This window comes from Podarcis vaucheri (genome assembly GCF_965113315.1).
Source record: "Podarcis vaucheri genome assembly, chromosome: 11".
NCBI lineage: Eukaryota > Metazoa > Chordata > Lepidosauria > Squamata > Lacertidae > Podarcis > Podarcis vaucheri.
The window spans coordinates 30,289,098-30,305,960 of record NC_138749.1 but is presented as its reverse complement, the minus strand read 5'-3'; the positions used below and the strand labels follow the sequence as shown (position 1 = coordinate 30,305,960).

General features: G+C 43.0%; 1 protein-coding gene and 1 long non-coding RNA gene across 12 annotated transcripts in view; one reads left to right on the top strand and one right to left on the bottom strand.

The window, feature by feature from the left end:
* The window catches only part of ANKRD31 (ankyrin repeat domain 31), a 53,967-nt gene extending 48,288 nt beyond the window's left edge, over positions 1-5,679 (bottom strand). For 4 of the 10 annotated variants that reach the window (XM_082191850.1, XM_082191853.1, XM_082191857.1 and 1 more), the window contains exon 1: positions 5,241-5,677. In XM_082191850.1, coding sequence (XP_082047976.1) covers positions 5,241-5,344 — 104 coding nt within the window. In that variant the 5' untranslated portion in view covers positions 5,345-5,677. Of the gene's footprint in view, positions 1-4,628; positions 4,740-5,240 lie in introns of all 10 variants that reach the window. The other 6 variants (XM_082191854.1, XR_014212103.1, XM_082191858.1 and 3 more) reach the window with 6 other exon arrangements.
* Positions 5,191-10,362, top strand: LOC309514732. 2 transcript variants are annotated; one of them, XR_014212144.1, is made up of 3 exons: positions 5,191-5,324; positions 5,694-6,018; positions 9,969-10,362. It is a non-coding gene; the product is annotated as an uncharacterized lncRNA (long non-coding RNA). The 2 variants fall into 2 exon arrangements; XR_014212145.1 differs by lacking the exon at positions 9,969-10,362 and having other exon boundaries at positions 5,694-8,349.
* Positions 10,363-16,863: the final 6,501 nt, after the last annotated feature.

Below are 16,863 nucleotides of genomic sequence, written 5' to 3'. Positions count from 1 at the left end.
TTGCGTCAGGCAACAAGCCATAGAAAGCATCTATCAACAGGAAGAGGAGGGGACAGTCACAGCAGCAGCCAGAACATTTAGCAGGAAGAAGATAAAATATAATCATAGAATTGTAGAGCTGGAAGGGTCATCTACTACAACCCCCTGCATTGCAGAAATCTCAACTAAACAGTTCTTGGTTTCAATGGCAGATCTTCCTTTGTTATGTCCCTGCATGGTTGTTACATGGTTGTTAATTCAGCCTTGGAAATAAACCCACAAAAGTCATCAGTCTGCTAAGAGGTTAGCACTGTGCATTTTCAGATTAATTTGCATAGGAAGGAGCTTTCCTTCTCTCATGGCTAGAACAGAAACAAAGTGGACTGACCTAGAAGGTCTCTTTCATGAGTTCCATCCATCCTCCACCAGCTTGGTCACTGGCCAACATAGAATTCTTGGGTGGATAAGGACTACAACCAGGCAATTTGTTAAAGCCATGGTTCCCTTGATTCTATGAATATCAGAGTATATTGATGACTTGAAGAATACTTTTTAGAGTTGTCAGTTAAGGAAACCAAGACAGAAAAATGAGAAAGCATCATCTTTAGACTGTAAGTCTAAGTGAAGCTTAGCAAGGTTTGAAGGAATAAGTAGCAACCAGGTGAGGAGACTGAAGGAACCAGGACATTTTGTACTAAACAACCTGTAATTAAGATTAAGTAACATAATTATGCAACTGAAAAATCTAAAGGATTCCAACAGCCCAACACATTTGATGAGTTATATTGCATGAAAAATTGCAAAATTAGATGATCAGGTGATTTTTAGATGAAAGTTGTAATTATTGGATTAATGTCATAATTTTCTGATTTTAATTAAACCCTGCTTGTAAGTACATCCATTCATTCTGATGCAATTTCTGGCAGATGTAATGCAGAAAACATCTGCTTACATCCTTGAATACATTAACAGATGTCACACCATCTGATATTTAATACAGAACCTATAGTAATAAATCTTCCCTGTTCAATATTTCTATTATTAAAAGAAGCCACACCTGAGTGGTGAACACAATAAACTGCCCCAGCTTGGAACAAGAGATGCTATCTCTCTTGTATTTAAAAGGAATTTATCCTATCCCACATATATCATGTACTTTCTCCTGAATCTTGCTCTTTTAGATCCATTTCTCCACTGTGTCTTTTGCTACTATTTTCAGCTGTGGGGGAGGAGGTTCTTATTCTTTCCCTATAACACATTGATCACAGCTAACTTTTTTATGCATTAGATTAAAAAAACCCAGCCCTACCATTAGATTGAGACAACCAACCATAGCTGTCAACATTTTCCTTTTTTTAAGGGAAATTCCCTTATTCCAAATAGGATTCCTCACAAGAAAAGGGAAAAGTTGACAGCTATACAACCAACCCAGGCAGGAGGTGCCGTGGATGTGAGTAGCCCCCACAGCCACTCCCCAGGGTCCTCCCCCGTCCACCATTCCTATCTTACTGAGCCAGTAACCCACCAGTAGTGATGCTTGCTTGTTGCTGGACTGGGCAAGTAAGATGTTTCCCAACATATCAGAGACAGCAATGATGGGAAATACCCATAATCATAGGAGCCAACTCCTTGGGGTCGATGTCCCTTTGCTCCTCGCAATAAAATATTTGGGGGGCTGCCCCACGTTGATGGACATTGGCATTCAAATAGTATGCATGTGCCACATATTATGATCAATTATGCAGGGCGGGGCTTACCTGCCCCCCCCCCAATATTTTATTCAAGTTGGCACCCCTACCCCTAATCAGGTGAGCAGGCATTCCAGCAGGCATCACATATGCATTGCTCTGCTCACATGATACATGTTGGTGGTGGTAGCAGCTATGGTGCCACTGTTGCTTTACAGCATTTGAGTGGGAAGTGAAAAGACACCAGGTGGAGCAGTGAGCAAGCAGCACCAAAGTGTTGGAGGAAAGAGCTGCATGTGCCCCACATACTGCCCTGCACTCCCTATTGTAGCCTGCTGTCTTGTAGTGCAGTAAAACACGCACCTTGTTAGTTCATAATAAAGTAAGATTGAACTGCCTATCAATTGGTTTCTGCATGTAGAATGCAGAGGGCACTATCTTTAGCGTTTGTCTCAAGAAGCAAGTTGCCTTGGGTTGGTCCTGATTAGGTGATCAAAGTAAAAAAAATCTAATCAAAATATTTTAATCATGAACCAATCTATGAATATGTGAATTTTAACACATATAGTAGCTCTGTTGATTACAGCGTGCTGCTGATAATGCCATGGTTGAAGGTTTGATCCCCATAAGGCACATCTGAATGTTCCTGCATTGCAGGGAGTTGGACTAGATGATCCTAAGGCACCCTTGCAACTCTATGAATTTATGATTCAAGTCTATGATTCGAGGTATGCTATATTTATCATAGAACTATGCTATATTTATCCAAATAGCAGAATTTGGTCAAAATAAAGTTCTGCTGGATCTGGATTTGACATTAATAAACTAAATCTAGCTCAATATTCAAATAATGGATCAATGGCACTTCTAAATGGAATTATGACTCAGTTTTTTACATAAGAACAAACAAAGGTCCACGTACACACTGTCTTCAAACTCTGATATTTCCAAGAGTGTAATTTAATGAAAGGACATGCATAGATACAGTACCTAAACCAGGACAGCAGGCACTAGTCTACACAATTCCATGTTTTACAAGGCATACAGAAATGAAATATATATCTTTTTATGCAAAGCAGCAAATTTATTTGTTTGTTTCATATTTGAATGAAGTACATAACTTGTTTCTTTTTAAAAAAATGACGACCCCCAGTGGTGCAATGGGTCAGTGCATCTGGCTGTTAACAAGAAAGTTGGCGGTTCAAGTCCACCCAGGGACGGGTGTGGGCAGGGTTTCTATATTGCAGGGGGTTGGACTAGATAACCCTCAGGTCCTTTCCAACTCTACAATTCTATGATTCTATGAAAATGTATAACATAGTTAATTACATTCCTCAGTTAGTTACTTAACATAATCCAACATTCTTCAGTAACCACACCCTCAGGATTAGTAAAATTCATACTTATGTAACTCTTCTCACTATCCAATGGAAATATGTACTTCTTTAAAATAACCTGGAACATTCTCACATAAGTTACACTTAAAAATAAAACAAAAATTCCACCCCTTTACTACTTGTGCACAAACTAAAAGGTAATTTAGTTATTAATTGCAATTCACTGATATTCTTAAAATACCACTATCCTAGTCTGAATCCCAGGAATCCTTCTTTGAAGAAAGCTCTTGTTTTTGAAATTATCATTTGGATATCTGACTGGATGCATTTTATATTCTACCTCAGGAGATTGGGAATGCAAGCAGACAACATAGGATAAATAATTTCTTCTATGTAACTGACAAACGGAAAATCATTAAGTCCTTTATATTTTTCTCTACTTTTTTCTTCGTCTTATACAGTGGTACCTCGGGTTACATACGCTTCAGGTTACACACTCCACTAACCTAGAAATAGTGCTTCAGGTTAAGAACTTTGCTTCAGGATAAGAACAGAAATCGGCGGCGGCAGGAGGCCCCATTAGCTAAAGTGGTGCTTCAGGTTAAGATTCAGGTTAAGTACAGACCTCCGGAATGAATTAAGTACTTAACCCGAGGTACCACTGTATACGTCTCTTCTTTTTATCTTTTTTCTTCTCTCTCCCTCTCTTTACTATGGTGTCCTCTGCTCTGGGCTGTTATTGGGGTTCAGGATTACACACACTTGAAGATTATGGATGGGTGGAAGGACCCTGGATAAGAGCCAGGGAAGGGAAGACCTCCCAGGGTGAGTGACAGGAAGAAGACAGGAAAGCTCCCAGGTGAGAGCTGGGAAGGTCCACTATTTTTTGTGTGAGATAAGGGTTAAGAGCAATTATTTTTTTCCTAGATAAATAGGTGCTGGTACTCACCATGAAGATATTACAGTAAGCGCCACACAACTAAAAAAGAGGTGCTGGTACTGTGTACCCTTGCACACCCCCTGAAAAAAGCACTGGTTAAGAGTCAGGACTCTGCATTTTCTTTTCTCTTTGTTTTTATCTAGGTTTATTCCTTTTGTTTTATTGTATCACAAAAAAGCTTTAATAAAATCATATGGGGGGGGGGAGAAGAAAACTATGTTCCTGTCTCTTCAGTACCAAATATTTGTACTGTATATCATTTACTTATTTATTTAAAAGGGAGGATATGCTGGGTTTACTCCTGCCAAGAACTTAGCTAGACTGATATGAAAGTTTTAAGGAGCTGTGATATTTAGAGCACATTTCCACCGCAGTGTGGTAAAGGTAAGAGAGAGGTTAGAGGCTCAGGCCTTGCCAAGGCCTTGCCAAAAACCTCTGAGATTTTGCCACCCCATATAGATTCAGGAGCTTGATGCAGAAACCCTGTTCACAAGACATACTGTTATTTGTGAAATACTGATGTGTGGTGTTGGGAGAGGGATTGCACCAGCTGCCTGTGCCCCCAACACCACTGATCTCACAAACCCTTTCCTGCTTTTGTATTCGTTAACTGAACTTGAGGAGGCAAGAGTTGCAAGACACACCTTCAGGAAGCTTAATTGCCATTTTTACAGCGAACCGTACCTGAACCCTTTGACTGAAGACTATGTTTCCAAATAGGGGACCTCAAAAAAGCACAATGAAATCCCACGGGTGGTTGGTTGTATGCTTAGGACCGTGAGTGACTTTTGTTTTCTGTTTGGGACGTTATGTGGAGGAGAGAGTAGGCAGTCATTTAGCACGGTTACTGTATATGGGCGGAAGGGCCACACACACCATTAATTTTACCATGCATCTGAATGAGTAACAGAAGCAACTGGCATATCCTGGTCAACGGGAGGCCTTTCTTACAGGACCAACTGTAATCCTATACCAGATGAGCAAGCCCCACTGAACTCAGAGCGGCTTGCTTCTGAGGAGCCACACACCCTTTGCCAGTATTCAGACACTTACAGTCAGCCCCAGAGGGTGACTTGTGATGCCTCTGTGAAGTGTTTGCAGTGGCGTAGCGTGGGTTGTCAGCACCCGGGGCAAGGCAAGTAATTTGCGCCCCCCAACCCGTGGATTTGCGCCCCCTAACCCTAACCCCAGATGTTGCGCCCGGTGCGGCCGGCCCCCCTGCACCCCCCCCACGCTACGCCACTGAGTGTTTGCACAACTAATTGTAACGTGTGTGTTTTTGTGTGTATTTGTCACCTCCCGGCGAGCAGCTCCTCTGGGTCCCCGTCGCTCTCAGGGACGGAACCCTCCACTATCGTCTCATCGCTGTCGCTCTCGCAGGTGCCGCCTCCCTCCGACATGGCTGCTACTTTCGCCCCTCACCCCCCCAACCCCCTCTCAGGGACTTTTGCTCTTTGCCCGAAGCCAATCCCCCCTCCTTGCAAACGACCACAGGACCCCCGGCCCAACCGAAAGCCGCCTTCTCCTCAGGCAACACATCCGCCCCTCGAGACTCTCCGAGGGGAGGCCCGGTGCATTTCGGGGGTTGTAGTCCTCCGCGCAAGATCCTGGTCCCTGACTAAAGCAAGGAGTTGTATTTGGTATTGGGAGAGCATTGGGAGGGTGGGGTGGGGAGGGTGTCGAGCTAAAGGGCATCCGAAAACACTTATTTATTTAGTTACTTTACGTGTCGTTGTTGCTGTTTTCCAGAGCACCTTACAGGAGAAAAGGACTTGGGATGATGATGATGATGATGATGATGATGATGATGACGATGACGATTTTATACCTCACTCATCTGGCTGGGTTTGCCCAGTCACTCTGGTCGGCTCCCAACAGACTATTAAAAACACAATAAAGAGGTAGCTGCGCAAGGCGGCCGCTTATAACGAAAACAAATAAATTACAAACGAGTAAGAGATGAGAAAGTGCTACCCATTAGCTGGGCAGAACACGGGGACGATTGCCAGCCGAGAGAGATCACTTGGCAAGATTTCTGAATCTTAACTTCCGCTGCTGAAATACAATTAAAAAGGTATGCATTTAATAGGGAGTTAAGTGCGTTCAGTGACACAGGGCTGATTTGCAGGTAAACTGGATGTAGGCCAGTACCTTGTATTTTAATTTCAAAAAAATCACTTCCACGCTTTCCTTTTCATCTTCTGTTCCCTGTGCATCGAATGTTGCCACAGTTTTGGAGAATAGCTTCTGTTCCTTGAACGGCTACATGACCTAAACAGGCAAAGCCTTCCCCCCCCCCCACATCTCTCTTATTTATGCCCTGAAATCATCCCCCTGCTCAGTTTCTGCATAAAAGCACAGAAGCTTTTTTATTCATAACTTTGCTGTAGCTACGGCAAACGGGTTATGTGAAGAGATGGTTTATGAATCATAAGTCATCTCTTCATGTGCCATGCATTTTTTTGAGAAAATCCAGTCAACAGCTTATATTTGCCGTAGCTGATTCACGCCACTGGTTTACCACACCTCAATTCGGTATGGGTGGATTACTGGGGGAAAAAACCCAGAAACAGGTTGTGTGCATTGGCCTAATGTCAGATTTTATTGCTAGAAGCTGGATGCATAACAAAATACTTTGGGCTTCAAGCATTTACCCTAATCCACTTAACCTGGAGCAATCATCATTTGTATTATTTGTAAAATATCTTATTTTCTTCAGTATAAAAAACAAATACACATGCAAACTTGTAGAAAAGTCCTTGCTTGGTAACCACACATGGACTTCCCTAGTATACTGTATGCAGATTGTGAACTTCAGCTTCCCTCAGGTTATCTCAGGGCTTTCTTTTTCCTACATTTGTTCCAGCTATATATATTAATTAAAATAAAACCAGTTCCACACCCATAATCATCTCCCTGCCTTTAGATTCTCTAGAGCACTTGGAAGGCAGAAACTTAGAAAGTGGAGCCTTTAGTGGCATGGAAATTAGACTAATTTTCTGTCTGCCAAACAACTATCAAACTGTTTATTATTGTTGTTGTTGTTGTTTAGTCGTTTAGTTGCGTCCGACTCTTCGTGGACCAGAGCACGCCAGGCACTCCTGTCTTCCACTGCCTCCCGCAGTTTGGCCAGACTCATGTTTGTAGCTTCGAGAACACTGTCCAACCATCTCATCCTCTGTTGTCCCCTTCTCCTTGTTCCCTCAATCTTTCCCAACATCAGGGGCTTTTCCAGGGAGTCTTCTCTTCTCATGAGGCGGCCAAAGTATTGCAGCCTCAGCTTTACAATCTGTCCTTCCAGTGAGCACTCAGGGCTGATTTCCTTAAGAATGGATATGTTTGATCTTCTTGCAGTCCATGGGACTCTCAAGAGTCTCCTCCAGCACACCCTGCCAAACCAAAGAAAATCTCAAAACCAAAATGTTGGCAAAATGTTGAGCTCCATTTGAAATATTAGTTCTTTCCTACGTATTTCTTCAAATGGTTGAAATGATTTCAACTCTAGCAGCACAATTAAAGTTTTCTCAAAATACTCTGTGACAGAGAACATATAATCAAATCCCGCAGGTGCAGTGCAATTTCTGTCGAGGTTTTTTAAAAAAAATTAACCATATTAAAGTATGACCACTATGGCCAGAGGAAATAGCTTCTATGACTGCCTTTCACCACCCAGGCTAGAGGGTTTTACCCTGTTCCTGTATCTTCAGATCTGCCTTTTGTTGTGCTTTGTTGAACTACTTTGAGTGTAATGTATACGGAAAAGTGGCATACAACTACTAACCAAACTGCAGTCTTAAGCACACTTACCTGAGAGTCAGTCCCTTGAATTCAATAGGACTTATTTCTGTGACAGACATGACTAGGATTGCACTATTATTTATTTCCTTAAACAAAGCCCAAGTAACTACCATTTTGAGGTCACAGGGTAGGTTACAACCATTTTAAAATGCAGTAGTAAAATCAGTTAACACTGTTGGTAACTACTCTGTTTTTCTATAGGTGCTATATAATTATAATAATTGCTATTTGATTACAATTCTATTTCATTACCATGTTATTATTATATTTTTATGTCACAATAGTGACACAGCAGATGTGTGAATAATTTGCAGTATGTGTGTACTACAGAATGCCTTGCTGAAAAATATTAGGGAGGCATTGACCCCCTCACTAAGTAGTATGCTATAGTGGCATGTTCTGAAATGACAAGCCTTGTAGCCACATCCTTCTGAGTCTACATAACAAAAATGAAGTTTTGACCAATGTAGACTATGGCTTCAATACTAAGCCACCTTTTCTCTCCCCTGACCCCCAGCCTAAGACTGCTGGTGCATGCAAAAGGTTGCTTAATATCGTGTAACATTTTGATCAGAATAAAGGCATTTTGGAATTTCTCAAATTAAAAGTAGCAGCACCTTTTTCTGCTTAGCTTACAGGTATTTGGTGGGTTTCTCTCTGAGAAAAACTTGCTTATTTGACATGCAAAATATTGGCACAAAGCACCCCAGGAAATCAGTGTCAGTGCTTCATCCCTGCTCCACTGCACTGCTGTATAAAAACTTCAAGCTGCAAATGATAAAGGAAACAACTGACACAGAGGGCAGCTATATCGGTGGCATAGTGGGGGGCGGCACTTAACAAGGGGCCTACAGAGCACTCTCCTGGGAGTGATGTGGTGGCTCAGGCATCTACAGGCTCTGAGTCTGCGCTGTTCGAAAGAGCAGTGTGGGGTTTGCATCCACCCGTTGTCTCCCTCTCAGCCGCCCTACAGCTGATGCGGAGGTGGCAAGTAGACTCCCTGAAGGCTGTATGCTGCTCGAAAAAGCAACACGGAACTGCAGGGTGCCAGAGCGGAATGCGGCTTGGACACTGGGATTCTAGCATGCCTGCCCCGCCCTGTGGGCACCTCACCCTGCGGCGCCTCACCCCACCCCCACGGGCGCCCTGCCCCACCCCCACGCACACCCTGCACCCCAGGTGCCCATGTGGCTAGCTACACAAGTACAGTGGCACCTCGGGTTACAAACGCTTCGGGTTACAAACGCCTCAGGTTACAGACTCCACTAACCTGGAAGTAGTACCTCGGGTTAAGAACTTTACTTCAGGATGAGAACAGAAATCGTGCGGCAGCGGGAGGCTAAAGTGGTGCTTCAGGTTAAGAACAATTTCAGGTTAAGAACGGAGCTCCGGAATGAATTAAGTTCTTAACCAGAGGTGCCTCTGTATTACAAGTGAAATTAGGTCCACTTCCCATGTCCCCAACTAATATTTGTGGTCCTTAATAGCAAATGCCCCTCTGTCTTTCACATCTGCTTTCAATAATGATCAATTCTGTTGTGTGTAACTAGAGAAGTATGCTTGAAGGTGATTGGCCGAGAGAAGGGCTGTAGCTCAGTGGGGAGAGCATTTGCTTTGCCTGCAGAAGGTCCTGGGTTCAATCCCTGACAGCATCTCCAGGTGGGGCTGGGGAAGAGAGTCCCTGCATGAAAGCTTGGAGAGCCATTGCTGCCAGTTAGTGTAGAGTATAGACAATACTGAGCAAGACGGACCCAGTGGTCTGATTCAGTATAAGGCAGCTGCCTATACTCCTGCTTGAAAGATAGTATCCAACAGAATTAGAACAGATGTAAGTTAGTCATTCCCATTTTTTTATTATTATTAATGGGCGTATTCTGAGAAGGACTAAGAGTATGTTGTCGCCCTGGGCTCCCTTGGGAGGAAGGACAAGACACGTACGCACTAGGGTCTGAAACACACAGGACTCATTTTCCCACAGGCTGCTTTGGTACATGGTGCTTTGCAACTGTACATACCTTCATATGATAATGCTGCCTGAAGCAAGAGTTACCTATCTGTGCAGTCTATTAATTAGTCCATTAATTAGTGTGTCCATGCCCCCTAAGCACTGGCGGAAACAATGTAAGACCTACCCGTATGCACATGCGCACGCATACAGTTCCTCGCTTTTAAAAAGTATTTTTTCACACTTTTTAAAAATATACTGGAAGTCTGGTAGGAATATAGTGGCAGTCTGGTAGGAGATGAGGAATGGTACAGCTCTGCAGCATCACTTGGTGACCGATAGGACACTCTCTGTGGCAACAGCAAACCCTTGAGAAGCGCATTCTCAGCACAAAATGGATTAAAACAGCCCCTGCAGAATGCACTTTGGATGATGTAGGAATGATGTCATGTGTACAGCACCCACAAGAGTGTTTGTATCCAGCACTGAATGCAAATGATCACACAGTGTATACATACCCAAGCATTGGATACATCCCAATTTAGCTAGATTTAAAGAGCAAAACATCAACCCAGTCAATGCTTTCTTCCCATAGCAAGTGTGCTTGGGATCAAATTTCAGTTAGGACCAGGGGAGGGTTACACACCTGATTTGACATGGGTTAATCCTAATGTGGCATGGGCAGGTTATTTAATTTTTAAAGCTATACAGTAACAAACTTAAGCAAGTATTGAGATGTGGAAGGTGGAGTTGTAGCACTACAAAGCGTGTGTGTGTGTGTGTGTGTGTGTGTGTGTGTACACACACACACACACACACACACACTGCTTTTTTCTAAAAAAAAATTTAAGGGTATTCTCATTTTCCTACTCAGGAAAATGATTTCCTGTTCAGGGAAGTTTTTAATCTGTGATATTTTACTGTATTTTTTGTTTCTATGGAAGCCGCCCGGAGTGGCTGGGGAAACCCAGCCAGATGGGCGGGGTGCAAATAATAAATTATTATATATTAAATATTATTATTATTATTATTATTATTATTATTACTCATATTGAAATACTGCCCTTCAGTGAGGCCAAACTTAGATTCACAATGTTTAGGGGTATGCGTACCCTTGCGCCCCCCCCCCCGAAAAAAGCAGTGTGTGTGTGTGTGTGTGTGTGTGTGTGTGTGTGTTCATTTAAACAACCTTAAAATATCAATGACTTCCCTTCTCTTTCCATGGTTCAGTTTGCATAGCATAAATCCCTGCATATTTTATATAAACTAAACCACTCTGTATTCCATTATTACATCCATCAAAACTTGTTTACACTGTTGAATTTAACTTAATGCTGCCAACGTTTTCAAGTGTACACAATTTCCCCCATATATTCAATAAATATTTTAAAATCTTCTTTAAATGTATGTTCTTCTTATTCTCCTGTTCTATAAGTTAGGTCCGCAAGCTGCGCATATTCCATCAGTTTAAGTTGCCATTCTTCTTTAGTTGAGACCTTGCTCGTTTTCCATTTTTTGGGCTAACAACACACGGGCCGCAGTAGTGGCATACATAAATAACCTTTTCTGACACCTGGGAATTTCCATCTGAATTATCCCCAACGAAAAGGACTCTGTTTTGGGGTTTGGGGTGGGTTTTTTTTTTGAAAAAGTGTTTTTAAACATTTCCCCCCAGTTCATTATAAATTATTTCCCAATACTCTTTTACCCTTTTACAAAGCGTCTTCCCACCACCCTCCAATGCTCTCCTGTGTGGGCTGACATGTCCTTGCCATCCTAGTTACAGCAGTAGAACTTGTAAGTGGACCTTTGTGACTCAAGCCCTGAGGAAAGACATTTGTAAGGGGTTCTGGAAAGACAATGATCTGCACTCTTATTGCTGTTAGTAATGGCTGTTTGTGTAAAGTGCCCTTTTCTCAGAGTTCCCATCAACAAGCTCTCGCTTGCTTTAGAGGCAGGAGTGGAGAACTTTCGACTCCCCTTCCCAATGGCCAGGAGTAATGGGAGTTGCAGTCTACCGAGACATGGAGGGCCCCTGTTCTAGAGACATCATTGTGCCTAGTGGGTTCTAAACACGAGCGGTCATGCCTATGCTCTGAGGGATCAACACAGGGAGCAAAATGGAGCTAGAGAGCACAAGGAAATAAAATGTGAAATGTGAATACCTTGATATGAGATAGGTGTTTCCAGACTGTGGCAACTGTATGGCTATCTGCCACGATTGGCTGTAGAATTGAGTCCTCTGCCTTCGGGCTTGGAAAGTCAAAATGAGTAGGTGGTGCGGGACAGTGCCCATGGGTCTCCCTCCCTTCCCCCAGACCTGAGGTCCAAGCCTGAAGTGGGCTTGTAAGCATGTTCACAAGCTTCCCTTTGAGCAGGAACTTTGATTGCCTTGTGTTCCTGATCAGGGGAGGCTTGTAATCGTGTTCAGGTGAACAGACTTACAAGCCCTCTTCAGACCTTTCTACTTATTTTTAATATTACATTTGTATACAGACCTTCATCCATACATCTCAGAGCAGTTTACAGCATAAAAATGGAATATAAAAACACAAAATACATAATAAAAACAAGAAACCCCCCCCCAAACCAATAAGATGGGTCTGGCATGCATAGCCTCACATCATCACTGTGCCCCCCCCCCATTTAACACCTGAAGAGGTCTTTAGTCATTATCCTATTATCCTCTTTTGAAGCTACGGCAGGGGTCTGCAACCCGCGGCTCTGAAGCCGCATGTGGCTCTTTTACACCTTTGCCACGGCTCCGGGGCGGATACTAGCGAGGGGAGGAGGCGCATTGTGCGCCCCGACACTCCCCACTGTGGCGGGCGCTGTACTGGCTGTGACGTCGCATGGGGGCGGTGCGTGTGTTAGTCACGCACCGTCTCGACGTCACCTTCCCGCCCACCTGCCCACTACATTGTAAGGGGCATGTACGCTGGTCACTGCATTGAAAGGGGGCATGTACGCTGGTCACTGTTTTGAAGGGGAGTGAAGAACACACACACACAAAAAGGTAACTTGTTAATTTAACGTTTATTTCTATGAGGAGGAGTAATTCTGAGGGGTCAAACAAAGAAATAATAAAAAAGTGACAAAAAAGTTATTTTTATAATGACGAGTTTTGCGGCTCCCAGTTTTTTTTTCTTCGGAAACAGGTCCAAGTGGCTCTTTTTGTCTTAAAGGTTGCAGACCCCTGAGCTACGGGGACAGTGAGGAAGAAGATGGGGTTAGTCGTCGGATGCTTCAACTGGAATTTTAAAATGCAAACAACCTCTTGCTAACATAACATTATGGCAATTTTGGGGGTAGGAGGCCCTTCTGAGCAGACAGGATTTTTGCACGTTCACACCAGTGGTGTCACACCAATATAACTTCCAGATGGCCTGTTTAACAAGCATTCATTGGAGCGATTAGACAGTACTGAAACTTTAATTAGCATTTTTTATTTAATATTGTGAAGATTGGATGACTTTGTGTGAAGCAAATGTTCTCTCACACTTTCCAGGGCTTTTCCTCCACCACTTTCCTTATTGCAAAAGGTCTGATGGGTGGGGATGGGACAGGTGTGTTCTGCAAGAGCTCCAAGTCAGCTTTAATTGTGCGGCCTGAATTTACCACACCAAGAGCCTTTGTGTTCCATCAGTGCAAAGAGATTTAGCAGTGATTTGGTCTTTGCCCACCAGGTGTAACTGTAGGATAGCATTGCAGGGTGAGTCCAACATCAGATGCTTGATGTAAAGAAACAGAGAAAAATAGCATTAACCTCAGTAAGAACTGGCCACAGGGCACCAGCAACAATTATTATTATTGTAGGTGTATGCAGCAATAAGGCATGGATGTAATTAAAGTATGTTGTAGTAGACCTCCTCTCACTTCAGAAATTGTTTAGCAATGCTCCTCCATTATTGCCACCACACAAGCGTTGCTTAACTCCAACTTACTTCCTGCTGCAACTGATGTTTAAGGGAATTCATGTGGATGACAGGCATACTTTGTTCAGTGACTATACCTGGAACTCAACTCAACTAATACAGAAAATGAGGAAGTTTAATTTTGCCCTGGTGTATCCTGGTACTTGCATTTATTCCCCACAAAGTCCACTGCTTACAAATGCCTCTCCACCACTTACAATCATGTGTTTGACAAATTGGGCTCTAGTACGCCAAGCCTTATGCTATAATAAAATGAGCTGGTCTTTAAAGTGCCACAAGGCTTTTTGTTTTTTTGTATTTTTACTGCAACGGACTGATAAACTACCCTTCTAGAAATGGGTAGACATGAGGGAAGGAGTCAGAATTGGTGGCCTGAGGAAAGATTGCAGTTGTCTTGGCAAGAGATCATCAGCAAGCCAATGGGCAACATGTTTTGCAATGTGTAAAGAGGATATGGGACATGACTGAATACCGGGAACAAAGGAGACAGTAATAGCAGGTAATCAAGAGATCAATGGCAAGCAACAGTGGACACCTTTGGTACAGTTGGGTGTGTTGATTACAACATATATTTCTCCTCTGCAAATTATAGGGTTGTTGCTGCTGCTGCTTCTTAAGCATTGAGTCAGTAAAGATAAAGGACCCCTGGACAGTTAAGTCCAGTCAAAGGCAGCTATGGGGGTGCGGCACTCATCTCGCTTTTAGGTCAAGGGAGCCAGCAACTGTCCACAGACAGCTTTCCAGGTCATGTGGCCAGCATGACAAAACCACTTCTGGCACAACGGAAGACCGTGATGGTGTTACCAGGAAATTGGAAGGCGGGTGACAGACCTCCCCCCCCCCCAGCCTTGCCTCTCCACACCACAAGGCAAAGACAAAGAGCCTCTGCTGCACATTATCAAATCTAAAATTTCACTGATAAATGTATCAATGTACCGGCTCAATGTGATAACTTTAGAAATTCATAAGAAATCACATTGTTGTATCAGTCTTCTCAGTTCTAATGGCATTTAGGACCCAGGGAAGTGATGTTTAAGAGGAGAGGTTAGTGAGTCCACCTTAATCCCCCAGATACTGTAGATGTACAGCCCTGCGTCTGCAGGACCTTCCCAAAGATTCACGACCGGTGATATCCTCCAAGAGTCTCACGACAATAACCATCTCAATCACAATGTCTACCTGCCCCATAGTGGGATGAAACCCAGGCAAGACAAAGTGGTGACTTGACTCAGGGACCAGGGAACTGTAAATGCTTTCCTTTGTACAGTGGTACCTCGAGTTACAGACACTTCAGGTTACAGACTCCGCTAAGCCAGAAATAGTACCTCAGGTTAAGAACTTTGCTTCAGGATGAGAACAGAAATCGTGCTCCGGCTGCGCGGCAGCAGTGGGAGGCCCCATTAGCTAAAGTGGTGCTTCAGGTTAAGAACAGTTTCTTTTTAATATATATAATTTTTATTAAATTTTCCATTTTAACAATCCAAATCACATTAAATATTCCAATTTATACAAATACATATTATATAGTCCAAATATTCTGCCAAATTATAAATTTTTATTGGGACTTCCTATGCTTCAAGTTCGGTGGGGCTCTGATCATCTTATCTCTCTACTGCCTTGAGTTTCCAATAGTTCCTTTAAATCTTCCTGTTATTACCCTTCCTTCTTTCATGGCCTCTGAGTTGTTTCCACAGGCGAGTTGAAGTAAACAATGATATGCTTCTGTGTGAAATTAATATGCTTGACTCTCCCACTATTGCAGCTGGTAAGCCTATTGTTTGCAGTATATCCTCACACGCTGGTGTTTTTGCCAAATCAATCCAAAAGTCCATTTCGCCACTGGCAGACGCCATCTTCTCTCACAGACCGGTTGCATCAAACATTAGCCTTTCCAGGGGAGATTTGCCAAGTCGGACTTGAAATGCAGATATATTAACAGATTAAGAGCTCACCTCCCCCCTATGACTATTTATCTCTGCAGCCCGGTCTTGCCAAAGTTTTTTGAAGTCTCTCCAGCGGCTAGCAAGATCCTGCTCCTTTCTAATATCCATATTTGGAGAGTCTTTTATCTTCTTCCAAGCATTTCAAAAAACAAAAGCTTTAGTTATATAGTATTGTTATTTTCACAGAGTTATTTTTTCCCATCTCACTTGCTATAAATAATGTAAACGGTTCTTCGGGGGGGGGGGAGGTTGTCGAGTATTGTAATAAATCATGATTTTAAAAAAAAACCTTTACCCCCCACTCCTTTTCCATTCCGTTCCAACATACCGGCTTAGATGTTATTATTATTATTAATAACAACAATAATAATTTTTATTTATACCCCGCCCTCCCCAGTCAAGGCTGGGCTCAGAGCGGCTTACAAGCAATAATAAAAACAAGTTGAATGGTTACAACTTAAAAACAAAATTAAAACACATTAAAATATTGAAATATTAAAATATTAAAATGTAGCCTCATCACAGGATGAGAAGGAAACGAAAAAAGAAAGAGAGGGAGGGAATCAAATTGGCTCCAAGCTTATTCTTTCTTCCTCTCTGTCACTCTTGGCACCTCAGTGGCTGGCTTAATTGGCAGGTTAATTTTCCCCTCTTCGCTTGAAGCATGTCCAAAACTTATATCCAATATTTCATCTTAAGAAATGGAACTTGGTGCGCTCACGGGGACAGTGTCCAGGAGATCCGAACTGCCTCGGGGGCTTTCCATCCAGTGCCCCCACCCCCTGCTTCTTTACGAACTTGGGGGTGGTTTATTGGGCATCCGTGGATGAGACTGCATCTTCCCTTACACCGGGAAGAATTTGGGAGGCTGATTACTCCCACCTCAGCCTCTAAATTGCCTCATGGGAGCTGGAGAGATGGTATTGTCAGCCATCTTCCATGGCACCTCAAGCGGAAGTCCCCAAGAACACTTTCAGGTTAAGAACAGACCTCCAGAACAAATTAAGTTCTTAACCCAAGGTACCACTGTACTGTGAAGGAGTACATGTGAAAGACTATATAGTCGTACCTTGGTTTTTGAACTTAGTTCTCAGACATTTTGACTCCCGAACACTGCAAACCCAGAAGTGACTGTTCCAGTTTGCGAACTATTTTTGGAAGCCAAACATCTGACAGGGCTTCCTCGGCTTCCGATTGGCTGCAGGAGCTTCCTGCAGCCAATCAGAAGCTGTGCTTTGGTTTCCGAAGGTTTTTGAAGTTGAAAGGACTTCCAGAATGGATTCTGTTCGACTTCTAAG